Source organism: Molothrus aeneus, chromosome 1, assembly GCF_037042795.1.
Source record: "Molothrus aeneus isolate 106 chromosome 1, BPBGC_Maene_1.0, whole genome shotgun sequence".
NCBI lineage: Eukaryota > Metazoa > Chordata > Aves > Passeriformes > Icteridae > Molothrus > Molothrus aeneus.
Genome location: NC_089646.1, coordinates 5,781,716 through 5,798,688, shown reverse-complemented (window position 1 = coordinate 5,798,688; position 16,973 = coordinate 5,781,716). Strand labels below are relative to the sequence as shown.

The following is a 16,973-nucleotide window of genomic DNA, read 5'->3' as shown; positions in this document are numbered from 1 at the left end:
AAAAACCTGACCCCAAACAGGTCTTTTAATGAATTAGTAGAAACCTGTTTCTATTTAAATTTTGTGATTTTCCTTTCATGCCTTCTGGACTCTTTCTAATGCTGGTAACCTACTGCTCTGGTCATCTTGACCTAAGCTTACTGTTGAGTTGGAAACTTCACTTAACCAAACAGAAAAAGTTTACTTGACCTTGGTCTGTAGTCTAATGCTTTGTTGGTTTATTTTTTACCCATTTCTGTGAAATTAAAATATCAAAATAATTTTGATGTATCTAAGGCGTGACCTGGAGGGGGTCTGAGCAATCCTAATTCCAGCTGTTCCTATAATAAGGCAGGTGGTCAGCAAAGCTCAGCTTTGGTGCACTTTTATCCACATGATGGAGAACATTCATTAACACCTTTTATCACACCAAGTGTCAGGGCAGGAATAAAACCTCTGGCATTTCTTATGACAGTTACTCATCTTGCCTGGTCCAACAGATTTGTGCTATGCCACTGAAATCGGTGCTGGGAGGGAATTGGTTGTGCAGAAGACTCTGACCACCTTGTGATGTTGCCAGGGCTTGGTTTTGCCACTGTAATTCATGTTGGGCTGCATCGTTTTTGAGAGCAAACTGATTCATTTCCACCACGGTCTTTTGGTTGGTAGATTACTGCTCATCAGAACAAAAACAGTAGAAGAAGTCCTCCCAAAGGGTTGAATTATTTACTGGTAAATCTGTGAAGTTGTTCTGAGCTGCATCTGTGGCCAAGTTGTCCAAGAACAATGTCTGTTTTCAATTGACATTCAGATATTTCATGCCATTTCTCATAAAACAGAGGCCTATTTACCAAGAAGCCTTTCCAAATGCATTGATATACCATGATATTATTTACTTTTCAGTCATATTTCATAACAAGGGAAATAGTCCCTTCAGTCATTAGGGTGTCCCATGGCACAAATTAAAGATTAAAATATATCTTAAAAAAAAAGGAGAAGGAATTTAATATACAATGCATTCTGTGTAAATATCCCTTTTGTTCCATATTCACATTTTCTAGCCTGGTGCACTCTAATCATGGAGCTCTTAGATTTGATTGCATTACCTTGCTGCATTGGGAAAAAAAAAATCTCTTTGTAAATGTGGGAGTTACACTGCAAAACCTTCCTCCTCGATGCCTGACAGCCAAGCCTACTGATTTTAGGCTTATGGGCAAAGAATTTATAAGTTCACTGCTTGTTCACACCAATATATATACTTAAATTTTCATAAAATTATTATTTTTGCCTTGGATGGATTGGGCTGCTGGTTCTCTCAATAAACCAGGAACACCAATTCATTTTTCCCATTCTGTTGTCCAGCAAATGTGGTACCTTGTGTTCAAAGTACAGCAATTTTGTGAGTGCCTTTACACAAGGGTTCTCAACTATTGGGACATTCATTTTTAGAACAAAACAGTATTTTCCTTAGCTTTGAACACTGGTTACAGCATTTCTTGGTTTGACACAAAACAGAGCTTCCTAAGCATGAACTCAAGCAGGCAGGTATTCATAACATGGCTTTTATTTATATATATATATATATATATATATGTATATATATATGCCAAGCTGGGGTTCTAATGACCAGTCTGGCTACCTGGGTATCCACAAATAAGAGAGCAAACCCAACTGTACCCCCTTTGAAAGACCCCAACTCTCTCCCCATGCTGGAGGGAACATGATCTCAGCAGACTCTTCTTATTTAACTCTTTTCTCATCTTCTGGCCCCACTACTAACACACTCAGGGGGGGTTGGAATGGGATAACCTTTAAGGTCCCTTGCAACCTGAAGTATTCCATGATTATGTGACTGTAAAGCTGGGGTTTATAGTGTGAAAGAGAGATTAACAATCACTATCTCCAGCGTTTGGGTACCTGAGACACATCAGGAGAGCCGAGATTTCACTTGTGTGATACAACTGGGGGCTGCCAAGAGGGCATCTGACAAAACCACAGCCAGGTGTTTTTATCCTTTCAAGGGCTTAACAAGGGTACATTTCTTGTTTATCTTCTTCTACTCTCCTCGAAACCCATCATCAAGGAGTGTGATGCCTTGGAGCAAAGGCAGTGGGCAGCCTGGCCTACCACTGATGTCATCTGTGCTTTGAGTGAGGGGGTGGATGAGTTTTAAATCTAGAGGGCCTGTCCAACCTGTATTAATTTAATTCTGAATGCCTAATAGGGCTGTAAGATTCTTATGATGCCTGAGAATTGTGTACAACATAATGCCAGCATGCTGTTCCTGGTGGAAAAACACAGAGTATCTCAGGTATGACAGCCAGAGGGAAGCGATACTTTAAAACTTGGGTTTGTTCCATGATTTTTTTCTAGGAATGCCAATGAGCGCATTTTGTTGAGTTTGGCTTGGTTTTACTCAGCCTTTAAAACTCATCTAGTGGCAGTCCCTGTAACTCTGCTCAGAATTATTCCGTTTAATGGTCTGTATTTTTCTTCTATTCCTTTTTTTGCTTCCAAACAGCCGCTATCCGCGGTTGGGAAGGGCAGGACACAGATCCCACCGCTAATCAGACCAACTTCACTTGGGCACGCGGCATTTTCCAGCTGACATTTGGGTGTTTTAGGAGCGATAATGGCTCCCACCTCGTGGTCACATGGAAAGATGCGACCATGGAAAGGTTCTGGGCGTCCTTGTTGTCACGAGCTGCGACCAACCATGCGCTGAGCGAGGTTGCTCATTCCCTCATGACCCTCGAAACCTCTGCCAGCGGGGAATTACGCCTGAGGACTTGGTGGAACCTTTCTCCTATTAGGGTCTGGGAGAGAGGAGAGCCCTGTGGGCTGAGGGCTCTCTTTGGATGACCTTCTGTGAGACACAGAAGATAATGTCCAAAGAGGGAGTAAATTTTGCTGCAGAGAACACATACCGATGGAGGTAACAGGACTGGCGTGTTGCAAGGCATCTGGAGGAAAAAGTACCCAAATAGCTGGCATTGGATAAATGTTCCTTTCCCATCAACTGGCAACCAGAAATGGTCTCTCCATTTCTATCTGGTTCTTCCCAGCAATACTTGCTCGCTGCCAGGGCTGTGACCCTACCTTGCCTTCACATTTCCGGACCCAAGAATGTTCCCTGTTGACCCTAATCAAAGCTATTTTGAGATGATAACACATTAACAAGTCTCCCCAAGAAAAACGACCTATGGCTTATCTGGGTCACCCAACTCCCGGAAAACTGTGACCTCAGCAAACTTTCAGCAACTATTTCAAGAACATGCATTATCTTTGTTGCCTTTGTTATCTGAAAAAAAGGGGCCTGAATCTGGAACATATTTGTTCAGGACATAACCTAGGCTGGATGCGTTGAGAAATGTCATAGTTTGAATTTAGATAGCTAAAGAAGTTAAGAAATTAACCCTTCCCCTCTCCCTCTTCTTTTTCACATAATCTCCTTCTTTCACAAATATTAACTTTTATACTCCTGAATGAACCAAAAATTGCTGTATCTTTTTATAAAAAGTCATTAAAGGCAGCACTAGATAAACCTGCCCAGTGCATTCCCTTCAATATTTTCATTTTTGTAGTTTAAAGTCTTGTCATCTCAGCTAATTAGACTGCTGTTAGTTGGCTTACTTGGTTTTTAACTAGACTGAAGTGACAGCTGCATGAGGTTTAATTGCAGTAGTAAGTTTGGGCAAAAATATTGGAAATATTTAATAGCAGTTGATTACAGGAAAACACTTTGTTTCTCTGCATAAATTAAACCTAATGTTAATGTCATTGCTGTAAGAATCATTTGGACTTTCAGTTTATGCAATTTCAGTGGAAATTTTATGAGCAAATAATCACACTGTGTTTGTGCATTTTTGCCAAATCCATGAGCAATGTGATCACATTTAGCCAAAACAGTAAAGTCTGAAAAATGTGCATGGATAATCTGCGCTGCACAGGAAAGGAGAGCAGATGTGTTGAGGAGGCTGTCCCCTGCACCTGCAGGTGTCCCTGGACAGGAGAGCAGACTCTCCTTCAATTCGCATTTAGAGCTCAAGGCTCAGCTGGCTGCAAACTGGGACAAGAGAAAAACACCTTGACTTGCACAGGCACTAGTGAGGAACTAAGAGAGATTTAGAGTAAAAGCAAAATGCAGGAGCAGGGGTGCTCAGGAGGAAGGGTGCAGGAGCCAGAACCTGGGTGGAAGTAACCCAAGGCAAGCCAGGGGTTCAGCCCACTGTGTCTTCATTTCTGCATTTCTCTGCTGCCAGGTTGATCAGCAGGCTTCAAAGCTGGTTAAATACTTCCCGTGATCCATCTGGAAGAGCCCTGCATCCCACAGACAGCCCTGAGGAAGAGCTGACAGACTGGGTTGGTTCCATTATGGTCCTGAACCATGGAGTTTCAGGTAGGTCTGTTTATTTTAAGAGAGATCAAGTTACAGAGTGCTGCTGCTCTGGGAACCTGTTGTGTGGTGTCTGTCCCATTTCTTTTAAAACACTGGATGGTGGTCATGGCCAAACACAGTTTCAGAATTTGTAAACTGGCATCTGAACAGCACTGATCTCACAGCACTGGCTTGTTTAAGTATCTATAACATAATCACTTTGCAGGGCACAACAGAGATTGCTGCTCACTAGCCCCATTAAGAAATATATTGTGATAGAATGAAAACACCAGATCTAATTTTGAAATGTTATTGCATGGGCCTGAATAGTTACACCATGCTCTCTTCCGTCAACTGCATTAATTTTTGGCTACTGCTTTTAAGCAGAGCTGCCAAAAAAATGTTTAGATCCAAGGGACATTTGTAAGCCCTGCAGGGCTCCCTTACCTCATTCAATCATCTTTCTCACAGATATAGAGATGCACATTTTTGCTGACTTCAGGGGCATTCATATACCCAGCAAATCATCTCTGTCTGATCCCATCTGAGCTGCTCTGTTTTTGTTTATAATAATGCTTGAATTTTCAAGGGACTATTCTTACATTCAGCTAACCCTGTTTTTCCCAACCCAGATTTATAGGAAAACAAAAAATCTGACTGAGATAATATTTGGAATAGAACTCACTCTGAGAAGAAATCACTTAGGATGCTGTTTACTTTTTATATTTATTTTAACACAGATCTTCTGATGTAGCTGGGTTTTACATCTGTGTTTTGGAGCAGGCTGGTGTTAAAATATTAATAAAATGATGGTGAATTTCAGTATTAAAAGAGATATGTAAATGTGGTCTGTTGTTATCTAAGATAATTATGTTAAATGCCCTTTGCCTAGCAGTTCTCTGACTAGATGAAAGTTACTGGATGTGCTAATCTTGACACACTTTAAAATAAATGGAAGAAAGTCCCTGAGATTCATGAACCCTCCAGACAGATTCTGTGAACTGCCTGGATATATTTAAGCAATGTAAACATTCTGATCGGGTCAGTTCTTTACCATATTTGATCATGCACATATATTGGAAGGCAAAAATCTTCACTGACCAAATGACAAAAATCAGCATTTAAAAAACAAACAAAGAAAGAAACAAACAACTCTTTATGGCACAAATTATGATTTTAAAAGCCTAAGACTTTAGAAGCTGCAGAGCATTTTAGAGCACGTTCTTGGCTTATCTCACCTTCGAAATCCAAAGACTAATGGTAACAAAGGATTTTGGGTGTGTTTTTGGAGCATTATAGTGCCTAAAAAATGAAGTGCACCCAGTGAAATACCACTGCAAGCAACCAGAGCAACATGGTGAGAAGGCTGGGAGATGCTCATTAAGAGAAAAGAAAGTTTCTTGCCCCAGCATTGCAGTGAAACATGCAGGCTCTTACCTTCAGGGAAGCAATCTTCAGGCTCCATCAGCTCCTCAGCAAACTCGGGGATCTGCTCCAGCAGTTCTGCAGGATTTGTCAAATCCACTGTGCTGCCTTCAGAAAGACTGATTTCATCAAGCTTGTTGTCAACAAGAGCAAAGATGTGGAAAACAAATTGATCAGTTGCCCTGAAGGAAGTATCTGAGTTGTCATTCCACTAACCAGCACCCCAGCTGAAGCCACCACAACAGAGACATTGCCATGCACTTCCCAAGGTGCCACTCCTTGGTGACAGCTCTACCCTGAGACCAGGGACTGACCCATCAACAACAAGAACTTAACACACAGAACTTACTTTTTGATACAACAGAGAAGCAAACCACAGAAAGAGAGTGAACAGCCATTGAATATTAATCACAGAATCTTAAAATTATTTGGGTTGGAAGGGATCTTCAAGATCATCCATTTCCAGCCCCCCTGCCATGGGCAGGGACACCTTCCACTAGACCAGGTTGCTCTGGTTTATGGTAGGTGGAACCTTGGAATGATGGACTTCATCTGCTTGACATCCTGAAGGCTCCTGCCTTTGGGTGGGGGGTACCAGAAGTGGGACCTAACTCCTGAAATGCTGAAGGATGAATTGGATGACCTGCCTTGGGTTCCTGTCTTTTGGGCCTCATTCCTTAGGTTCCTCACCCACAGCTGGTGGGTGAAATCTGCACCTGCTCAGTCAGGACTGTGCTCTGCTCCTGCTGACAGCCTCTCCTCCAGCATCCAGCCACAGGAAACTAAAGTACAAATCTGTTGAGAGGGCTCTTCCTCCTGTCTCATCCTGAGCCTGACTTGTTCTCAGCACATGACATGGCCCCTTGCCTTTCTGTCACACCATTCTGATCTCCAGGTGATTCAGGAAGAGGGGCACATGGCTTTTGGAAGTGTCCCAAGGGCTCTACCACTTGCCTGAAATATTTGACACCATCATCTTAGGTGCACTGTTTAAATTCAGTGTTTCTCACATCCTCCTCTGCAAAATGGGGCAAGAATATTCCCACTCCCTGAAGCACCGGTTGTCTCATCTATTTAGAGCAGGAACTCTCAAGCAGATGTGGGTAAAAAAAAATTCTAAGGAATATATTATTTTCAAAATCTGTTTTGAGGGCTAAACTCATGATTAAAAGAAATATGATACACGATTCATTAAGTCACCCAAATATGAAATAGAAATTTCATTTCAGGTAAAACTTTCCTTTAACAGAATCAAGACACTTTTTTTAGAAGAAAAGGGGAAATATCTCCCCCCTATTTTCTTTTTCTAGCTAAAATGAAGAATTTCTATTTTGTGTTAATCCAAAATTAAATTTTACTTTATATACCTTTAATAAAAATAGCTTGGCCATTAAGGTGAAAGACCTGATATTTGCCCAGTCTTGCTCACAGTTTATTTCTGGATGTATTAGAGCATTAACTGGTGTAAGTGGGCAATACCAAAGCTGGTATCTTCTGTGGGTCATGGCAATGACAAATAGCTCCAAGCAGGAGAGGTGTGTAATTTGTGAACTGGTTTGCTCTGGTCTCTGAGTTCCCACTTAAAAGTTTTTGTGCTTTATCTTGCAATACTATTGCCTTCATTTTAAAAAATGAGGGCAATAATACTTACCCACGCTTTTAAACAGCCTGTGAGATAGTTATATGAGAGATGGCACATACAGATAAAGTATTTTTATAAGCATGATGGTGATGGAGTAAGAGACTAGGCACAGCTTTATATATTTATTATTAATGTGAAAATGGGTCCTCTGTTTTCCAGCATACACAGTCAATGCAAAATTTATAGCTGAATTCAGAGAAATGCTGAACCTGGGGTAAAATGGGCAAGACTGAACATTCCAGCAGCACTTGCAAGCGGGGGTGGAAGCTACTTGTTTGCAATTAGCTGCAGCATCCAGAAGGTCATAGTCTTGGCTAGGGTTTTTAATGCTGCTCGCAAAAGATCTGCAAACAATTGAGAAGAGACCTTTTAAAAAGAGAGAACAGAAAGAACAGAACAGGTCCAAGATACGGATAAAGCTTCTGAAAAGCCATATTCAGAATGCAGCTGTCGTATAGAGCCCATTTCCTACAGACTCACAACAGTGTATGATGGTGGGAAAAAATGTCATACCAAGTTCTAGCACAGTCAGAACTTTATGATGCTGTTCATTAGGGAGTGCATTTAGTCATTATGTGTTCTGTTATGAAGATGTCAAAACAGAGATCACTGAAATAGTCCTAAATCATATGCAGCTGTAGGATGTAGAAAATAGGGGTTCCAATGAGAAGAGAAGCTTTGTTGGGTATAATTCTTACCAATAGCCAGAAATCAAAGAAAACTGTGAGAGCAATGTCAGCTTGATAACATTTTCAACTAGAGAGCTGGATTTAGCAGAGACAGGTTAGGAAATTCACAGAACAAAATACAATGAAATTATCACAGACTATTTAGTTATTTATCAGGAGGAGTTTCCAGGAAATATTAGAATCCATCAGTGTCAGAGGGAGGTAGGGAACATGCAAGGCAAACAGACAGGTTTTCTTCTGAAAAGCATTCAAAAAGAAGAAGAGGCAATGAACATGGATTCAGAAAACAATAGATTAAGGTTTGAGGGTATAAACAGGGACTAGAAAATGGAACCAGACATATGAGAGAGAAGGAAAAGATTAGGGATGACTCTGGGAAGGAAGCAAAGGTTACTCTTTGCCAGAAAGGTTAAAGGGATTAAGAAGGTTTTAATGAACTCAGGGAAGAGTCAGGGATGCAAGAGCAATTGATGAGGGGAATGTAGCTAATCAAAATTCAGTTGTCTAAGAAAAAAACCACTTCTTAAAATCATCCAACAAGGGGATCAGTAACAAGAAGGGGGAGAGCCTGTTAGAATTAATATAAATGTAAGTAGAAAAATAGCCAGAAAGCCTATATATACACATATACAAACCAGCAGACCCAGGCAAGGCACGCTGCAGAGAATAAAGGGATCCAATACACCCAGTTAACACATCATTAGCAATCAATAGTGAATGCTCATGGAAAACTGGAAACGGCCCAGGAGAGCTGCAATAAGTAAACACAACACTGAGCTGAGAGAGGAGGGAAAGGGAATAATCATGGGAATCACAGATCACTAAACACTTGCTGCAGCCTGTGATTAAAGTAAATTAAATAAAGACAGAGAGGAGAGAAGGAGAGAGCTTACTAAGAGTGAAATGTCATAGACATAAAGGCAGTGAGGTGGTTCTCCTGTGTGCTAAGAGAATTCTGCACAAACAGGGTGAAAAGAGCTCAAAAGAAGGCAAAGAGGACAAATTCATAATCTCCTCCTTCTTTCTTGGAATAGGTGAGTGGAGCAAGTGTGCCAGGCAGAGGCAAGGGATCTGTCAGAGACCTCTTTGGAAAATCTTCCCCTGGTGCATAAATTCATGCTGCAGAAGGCAGTTTTTAAAGTGTTTGTTGATGGACTGACTGTTTTAAGTGCCTGGACAGGGCTTCCACACCCACTGCTTGTGCCTGTAATAGCAGCAAATTGATCTGAAAGTGTTTTTTAAAAAACCTTTAGCAGTGAGATGATGAAATCTCATAGAAAGTTGATGTTTGCTCAAGGCTTAGCCCTCTTACCTCCCTTCTTCTCTGCCTCACCTCTGAAAATCAGAGCCTTGATCTATCAAATTGACATATGATATATAAACCTTAAGAAAACAGTTGGATGTCTGTTACAGAAAAGCCTACTTTTAAACTAAATTGTAATTGGCTCAGGTTCACCCATTGCTGTATGGAGAAAAGCCATTCTAAGGATCCAAATATAGCACAAACTTTCTCTTCAGAGGAGGAAATCTGCAGGGATTAGGGTCAGCATTATCTTCACTAAAGATACAGAAGACGTCCTGACCGATATAATCCTCATGTTAGCTGATAATATTAAATTGGAGAGAGTATTGAAATCGAGGAAGCAGAAGGGAAAAGAGAAGGGAAACATGGAGAGAATATAGCAAAATGGGACATGATTTAAAAAAGTACAACTGGGAAAGTTACAGGGAAATTTCAATGGACATTTTGGAGACCTGGAGTAATATTTTTAAAAAAAAATAGGTGTGATTTTGCAGTGGGATATAACAATGTAGAAAACCATATGAAAGCATCATGTCGCGATAATGAGATATTATTTCTTCTTTTAGAGTCCTGTAGAAATTGTATTTGGAATATTGCACTTCCTCCTTGGCAAAAGAGCTCAGAAAAGGAACAGTTGAGGGAGTTGCAAAGAAAGAGGTAAAAAAAGTCAGATAAGTGGCTCAGAGATATTAATTTACAAAAAATAATGAAATTAAAGAACAATGGTGCATGACTTTAGGGGGTAAACCCCAGACAATAGGAAGCAGGCAAGAGTCTATTAAAGTAAGTGATATTAATTCAAACAAAGAGACTGATGGATAAAATTGCTAAAAGACTCTAATGTAATGGCACTTTGAAGGGGAAAAAAATTGTGAGGAAAGGCTGGTATTTAAGGAAATCTACCCAGGCACGAGATATTTCTTTTTAGAAGTGAATTATTCCTATTGGTAAGTGAAGAAATCTAAGTTAAAAGCCAGAAATCCATTTAAAGCCAGATTCCACAAAGTTGTGTGAATATTTTATGGGTCAGCATTTTGGCAGAGAAAGCAACCAGTTTGTACTCCCAACTCTTCTCCACCCGTGACACCAATGATTTTACTTCTACGGTGCCTTTCTGATGATTGATATAGAATGAATTTTTAATCATATAATGGACCCTTTACTGACACCAACAGAGTTTTACTCGGAACACATCCAGCGCTTCCTGTTGCTGACAATCACTGGAAGCCCTGCCTCTTGGCCATACCAAATCTGTTACTCCCTTGCAGTTGTTGGCTTTATTTGGCCACTTGCAACTTCTTGGGACATTCATCAAAAAATATCACGAGTGTGTCCTGGCGTGCTGGCAGCAAGCTTGCTTCTGCACAGGGGGACCGTGGGTATGTGGTGTCCACACGAGACCTTCCAAAATAGCATCCTTTGGGCTTTGCTCTTTTGTGTTGGCATTCATAGCCTCGCGTGAACTTCCGCTCGATTTCAAGCCATCCCTGGATTATTGCCATGTTCCTGCACCTCTCTCTAAGCAGCTGCAAATAGAGTCAATTATACTCTGCTATAGAGAGGTGGCATTTGTGTCTCAGGATCCTTTGAAAGCTGAGGGAGGAAATGGGGATTATTTCTTTATCACGATGTTGCTGAATATATCGAGGCTAGAATGTTCCTGACTTATCATGACATTTTGTTATAGCACTAAAAAAGGACATAGTTTTCTGGCCTCCCTGGTTAGGATCACAGGGTCCATTTGTCTTGAAGATATTTGAACATGAAGGATACCTAATCCCCTGAGAGAAAAATGCCTGACGTGGTCTTCTAATTCTTCCTAGTTATAATGCTTCTTTACATTGTTTGTATTTCTTTGCTAAATATACATACTATTTTTTTTTTTCCCTGAGACCAGGATATCAAATATTTGAGTCTTCTTCCTCTAAATTCAGGATGTTTTCTTTCTGAATATGAATATGCCAAGATGTACTCTGGCAAGGATTGCCCTTTAAAGAAATGCTTCAAGGCTGGAGGGTTTCTGGTTCCTGTGAGTGGAATTTATCTCACCTAAATGTGCAACCTAAGTGCTCCCTTTATAGTTAATGGAGAGAAATGGGCACTTTTATGAGATCTGACCTAATGTAAATGCTGATTTCAGCTGGAGACACATTTACCTGCCTACATTGTCTAAACAGAGGCCTCAGATGACAAGTCCAGATGCAGATTGTCTACATTTAGTTCAGTAAATTCCACCCATATGACAACATGAATCAGCAGGCTTGGAGAAAGGGAGCCCTGTCTCTGGGATGGGTCTGTTTCCTGTTGTCCTGTCCAGATTTCTCCATGGGATTGCTCCTGCTGGGCACAAACTTGCCAGCAGTTTTACAGCAGAACTGGGAAAGGTGTGATGTGTGTGAGTGCTGTGCCATCCTTTCCCTCTCATCAATTTTTGTCCCACACAACAAACCCTGTATCCAATCTCAAGCAGCTGTGGAGTTCTCCAAGCTCCCAGGACATTCCAAACCTCCATTTCCTGATTTCAAAGAGAGGAATCCATCACTCTCTAATAATAAAGGCAAAGTTATATCAATAAAATACTAAATCTGAAGGAGAAGAACCCCCAACAAGTCAGCAAGGATAATACAGGCAATTACACAGCCTGGAGTCACTCACTGTACAGTACAAACACATTATTTTTGATATTTATGGTTATAAGGACAACATCCTCATACAACTTGAAAATAAATGTCAATGTGTACCCATCAAGAAACAATTAATGAGCTGCACTTTGGCCAAATCAACTAAATAATACCAAGACTTGCTCTTTAGTTAGTACCTTCACATCAGCTACTTAAATTGCAGCACCTTTCTTGGGTGTGTGTTAACAGGAAAAGAAATGTTAATCTGTGACAGAGAGCAGATGCCCTCCAGTGAACTCAACATTCAGGTCTGCCAAGTCAGCAGATGCCATTCCTAGAGCTGCTTTTCAGTGGGAAATCACACACATATTTTCTCCTAAAATGAGACAGTAACATTATAAATGATTTTGTGGTTTGTTTTTTTTTTTTTTCCCCAAAAGCCTCTTACAATTCCATCTTAATTTATAATGCATGTTTTCCAAGCTTTCCAATTATTTTTATAACGACAAAATCCTCTCTCTTCTTTACTAAGACTGTAATACCTATTACACACTATTGCTTTCCTACCCCTTGACAAACATGTATTTTTACAAGCCATAAACCCCCCCATAAACCAGTGGCATGCACTACGGAGCTGGTGCAATGAATTTCATGCAGTATCAGGTAGGAAAGTTGTTTGTGTTACCTCTTTTTGCCCTACTGGAGGTGGTGGCTCAGCCTTCAACTGCTTATCCACGTGCAACTCACTTAACTCTTCATAAATCTCAGAGTTCTCACTCCGGACGCCTGGGCTTTGGCATCGCTGCCCCCTCAGCTGCAGCTGCTTTTCCTGCTGGAAATAATCCTAGATGGGTTTATTTTCTTTCTCTTTGATAGCATGCTTATTTCTTAAGGAGAACTCTCCAGCTAGAAGAGAAAACAGCCTGGACTATTCTCATCAGGGGACTACATCTTAAAGAAAATGGCAAGAAATGAGATTACACAAGTCTGTGTTGCAAATTTTGAGCTTCAGCAACTTGGATATGCCAAGATATCTGGCTGTAGAAAATGGACATACAAATAGGCCAACTTTTTTTCTGAGCTTTTGTTGCTGAGGTGGAAGAAAATTCCCTTGCCATCTCCATTTTGAGCCTGGTTTTGAGACACAAACTTCCTCCAGTGACCTGAGGTGCAGAGAGAGGTGGCTGTCAAATAACCAAGAAGTGTACTCTGAAAATTCACAATCAACTGGTGACAATGTAAAAGCTGGAGAAAGGCACAAGGGCAAAACCCAACATTGTTCTATGAGTCTACTTGAAACAGTGAAAAATCCCCACACTCAGAGAAGACACACATTGCAGGGGAAGAAAATGCAAAGTTCACTGGAAAAGATAAAAGATATCTGAAAATAGATATGGAAAAGCTGCAGGTAAACACGCAAATGTATGAGGCTTCTATTCAGCAAAACACTTAAGGCCACTTTGCACCCACTGAAGCACAGGGGGCTCAACCACAAGCTGAAAGGAGAGCACACTCTGAAGCACTTCTGTGAAAGGGGATGGACTCTGGAAGCACAGCAATAATTTTTTTCTCTCAGTAAACACATTTGAGTAGACCTTGTGCTCGCTCCTATGCGTGGCGCCATTAAATCCAGCCTCTTCTTCCTGGGGTGGTGATTATTGCTGCTGGGCTCTCTAGAAGTTCTCCCAGGACTAATGGCAGAGGAAAGGGCATTTGCAGGGTTGGTCCCTCCCTCTGGAGGCCCAGGTGCTCTGTTTGTGTTGCTTTATTGATCCACCTAAGGCAGGGATTTCACTGAAAACTCCACAGCTCATCACAGCACTACCACTGTTCGTGCCATTACTAATGCAGCTACTGAAATATTAATAAAACTCCAGCAGGATTCAAAGGGCTGTGCTGAATTGCTTACAGAGGGACTTCCATGCTGAGAGAAAAATTACAAGCATAACCAGATTTCAACAGTAATTATTTAAACCTATTTATCTTTCACTTGTCCAGCTTTTTTTTTTTCCTTTCCCTCGACTTGACTGACATTCAGTGTTATTCAGGCATTAAGCAAATTTTCCTTCCCCAGGGAGCCCCAGACTACCTGCCTCAGTTTTAAAGCCACATCACCACAGGAAGTCCCTCAAGAGGTACCCGGAGTAGAAAAACACTTTATTCCAAATGTAACTATCTGAAAGACCAAATGACACAAAGGAAACTGTTGGTTAAGCAAATTGCTCTCTGTATAAATACTTTTGGACTGTCAGGTTTGTAGCAGTCTTTTCAAATGTTGCTGTGTGTTTCTGGGAAATTAATTTAAAATCAAATTACTTGTTTCCTGCTTCGGAGGGCACGTGGTCTAAAATACGTTCCAATTTTAATAAATCAAATTATGCATGTCCAAACCTATACCCTCTGCATAGGAAGGTACTACATACAATTTCTAGTCACACATTAGCACTGATCTTCATAGGCCAATAACCACAGAGGTACAGGTATGTCTCTGACAAAAAGTTACACTTTTTAAGGCTTTTAAGCAGTCCTTATCTTTGGAAATAGTTTAATATTCAGCAGAGAAGCCAATGTGGAAGGCACAGTATACACAACTAAGGCACTCAGCCATAAAATGTCTTTTTTTTTTTTAATGCAATGTGCATACAACTTAGTACCAAGTAATCTTAATGGCATGATATTGGTTATAGCACTGGAACAACAGAAACAATTGTTTCATGCTGAAAGTGCAACACAATCTGAGGTGACGTCTCAAGTTCATTTATGCAGAAAGCTTGTGCACTCAGATTCACTAGAAACTGTGCACTGTAAGAGGACAGACCCTGTAACTCAGCTGATCTGATGAATATTCTAATTGTTAAGCAAATTATTTTGTAAGCTAGAGTCAAATGCCAAACTTACACCAATTCTCTATTTACTAATCCCTCTGTGTGGTACCAGGATTTAGCAATGCTTTCATAGAGACTCAACTCCAGGAAATGTGGTCCTGGCTTCTTCCCAGAAATCACACTTGCACCAAGTGACCAATGAGTTAATGTTAATTAAAACTGATTAATATATCCTGGCAAAATATTCAATGAGGGCATCACGCACATGTGCTCAGACAATGATTTGGTTCATCAGCGTGGGTTCTCAGGCTTGTCCTCTAAATTTATAAGCTGGGAGGAAATGAGAAAGAGAAATAGACTGTTCCAAAGAATATGGTTGTTCAGGCTGATCCCAAAAGGAGTGTTAGGGAATCAACTGAGTTTTTGCAAGCAACCAATGACAGCCCTGGTGAACCATTCTCTTGAGATGTGACAGTCTCACTTCCAGCACACAGCACCTGAAAATCAGCACAGGGAAAGGTGCATTTGGTTTATGTTGTTTAACTTCAGGCTGTTTGCTTTTGTCCTTATTCCAGATGATTTGTTCTTCTGGTGGCAACGGCAGCAGGTCTATCTCCTGTACAGCTTCCCACCGTGGGTGGTTTACATAATTTATGTTTAATTTTTGTATCAAGTGCCACGTTGCCAAGGCAATACGCATTATGTTAATATTTATCAATTCAGTCGCCTTCTTCATTTGTAAAGTAAAAATATTGAATAGTACTAAAACTTTGTGCATGCAAAGGGAGGGTTGGGGAGCCCAGGACTGACCTCAGCATGAACCAAAAGTTTGCTGACCTCTGCTCTGACATGGGCCCTAAAAAGAGGTGATGTGCCAACACCATACCAGTGATTAGCACATGGAAGGGGGTGGACAGTGCTGTCCCCTCTCACACTGCAGCCAAGTTGCAGCACCAGGAAAACAGCTACCAGATTGGAAACAGGGCATAATCTGGGTGACATCTCAAGAGTGCTGGTGCACGGACCCACATAGTTGTTTGCTGACACAAATAAATGCAAAGGCTCCACACTGTGTCGTGTCTCTGAAAAGCACAGATCGGCTAATTGTTCCAGGCTCAAAGGGGGATTAGTGCAAATGCCACTCCTCTGGAAAGAGGACTTGCTGCTGGCAAAACAAGGCAAATACCTGTCATCAACGTGGATTCACTTTATTCCTTCCCCATGGAAATATCATTTTTTCCATTCTGTGCAAACAAATTTAGAAAGAGGATCCCAGGACCTGCCTTTCGGGTGGTGATCGGTTCAAATGGGTTCTCCTGATGCTTCTCTCACTCCCTAGATCATGACCCTATCTTGTGACATTTGTTCCCTGATTCTCTGGCTGTGGCTGTTGTGAGAAAGATGTGCAAATCCTTTGATAGCAGGAAGCTTCCTGTCCCAAGCAGGTGGGGAGAAAAGAAATGGGAATTGGCTCTGGGGTCCTCCTCCCTTGCCATTGGTACTGCAGAGCCAGTGAGCAAAAATGATGTGGATGGATGAAGTAAATTATTTTACTATTTTATGAAAAGGTTTTCCCTTTCTCTGGTGAGACAGTGCAAATGCAAGCTGCCTTTTATTCAAGTCAGAATCCATTGGGAAGCTTTGATGCCATGTATGTTCTCCACCCCCCACCATACTCATGCATCCAGCTGCCTCTTTGAAGCCCACATTTGAGACACTAATAGGAATTCAGGGGTGTCTGAATTCTGCAATCACATTCCAGGAAGGGGCTGGTCAGGACATTTCCAGGTACAGACTCAGGAGTGGAGGCTTGTCCTGGTCCCCCACACACATGCCTGCACACACTGGGCCATGCCAGGGGATCCCCCTTTACTTTGGGATGTTGGCCATCAGAGGAGCAGCAGGATTCTGACAGCAGAAGAATCTCTGCCTTAGCCATTCATTAATGAGTGATGCTATGACATTGAGTCTCCTCAAGAAATCCAGCTCCTTTAACAGATAACAACACATTTTAACCTGCAAAGTTTCCTATAACCAAATTTTGGATACCATAAGGGTAGTCTGCAGAGCCTTTCATGTGCAGTAAACCCTCTTCAGCAGTGTGACAGGGA

At 41.2% G+C, this 16,973-nt stretch overlaps 1 protein-coding gene across 2 annotated transcripts in view; it reads right to left on the bottom strand.

Annotated features, from left to right (window-relative positions):
- The window catches only part of LOC136557178 (sodium channel protein type 5 subunit alpha-like), a 177,022-nt gene that overhangs the window by 47,496 nt on the left and 112,553 nt on the right, over positions 1-16,973 (bottom strand). Inside the window, exons 17-18 of one of the 2 annotated variants that reach the window (XM_066550788.1) lie at positions 12,723-12,869; positions 5,795-5,915 (exon numbers count right to left, since the gene is read on the bottom strand). In XM_066550788.1, the coding sequence (XP_066406885.1) occupies positions 5,795-5,915; positions 12,723-12,869 (268 nt within the window). The remainder of the gene's footprint in view (positions 1-5,794; positions 5,916-12,722; positions 12,870-16,973) is intronic. The other variant, XM_066550798.1, reaches the window with a different exon arrangement.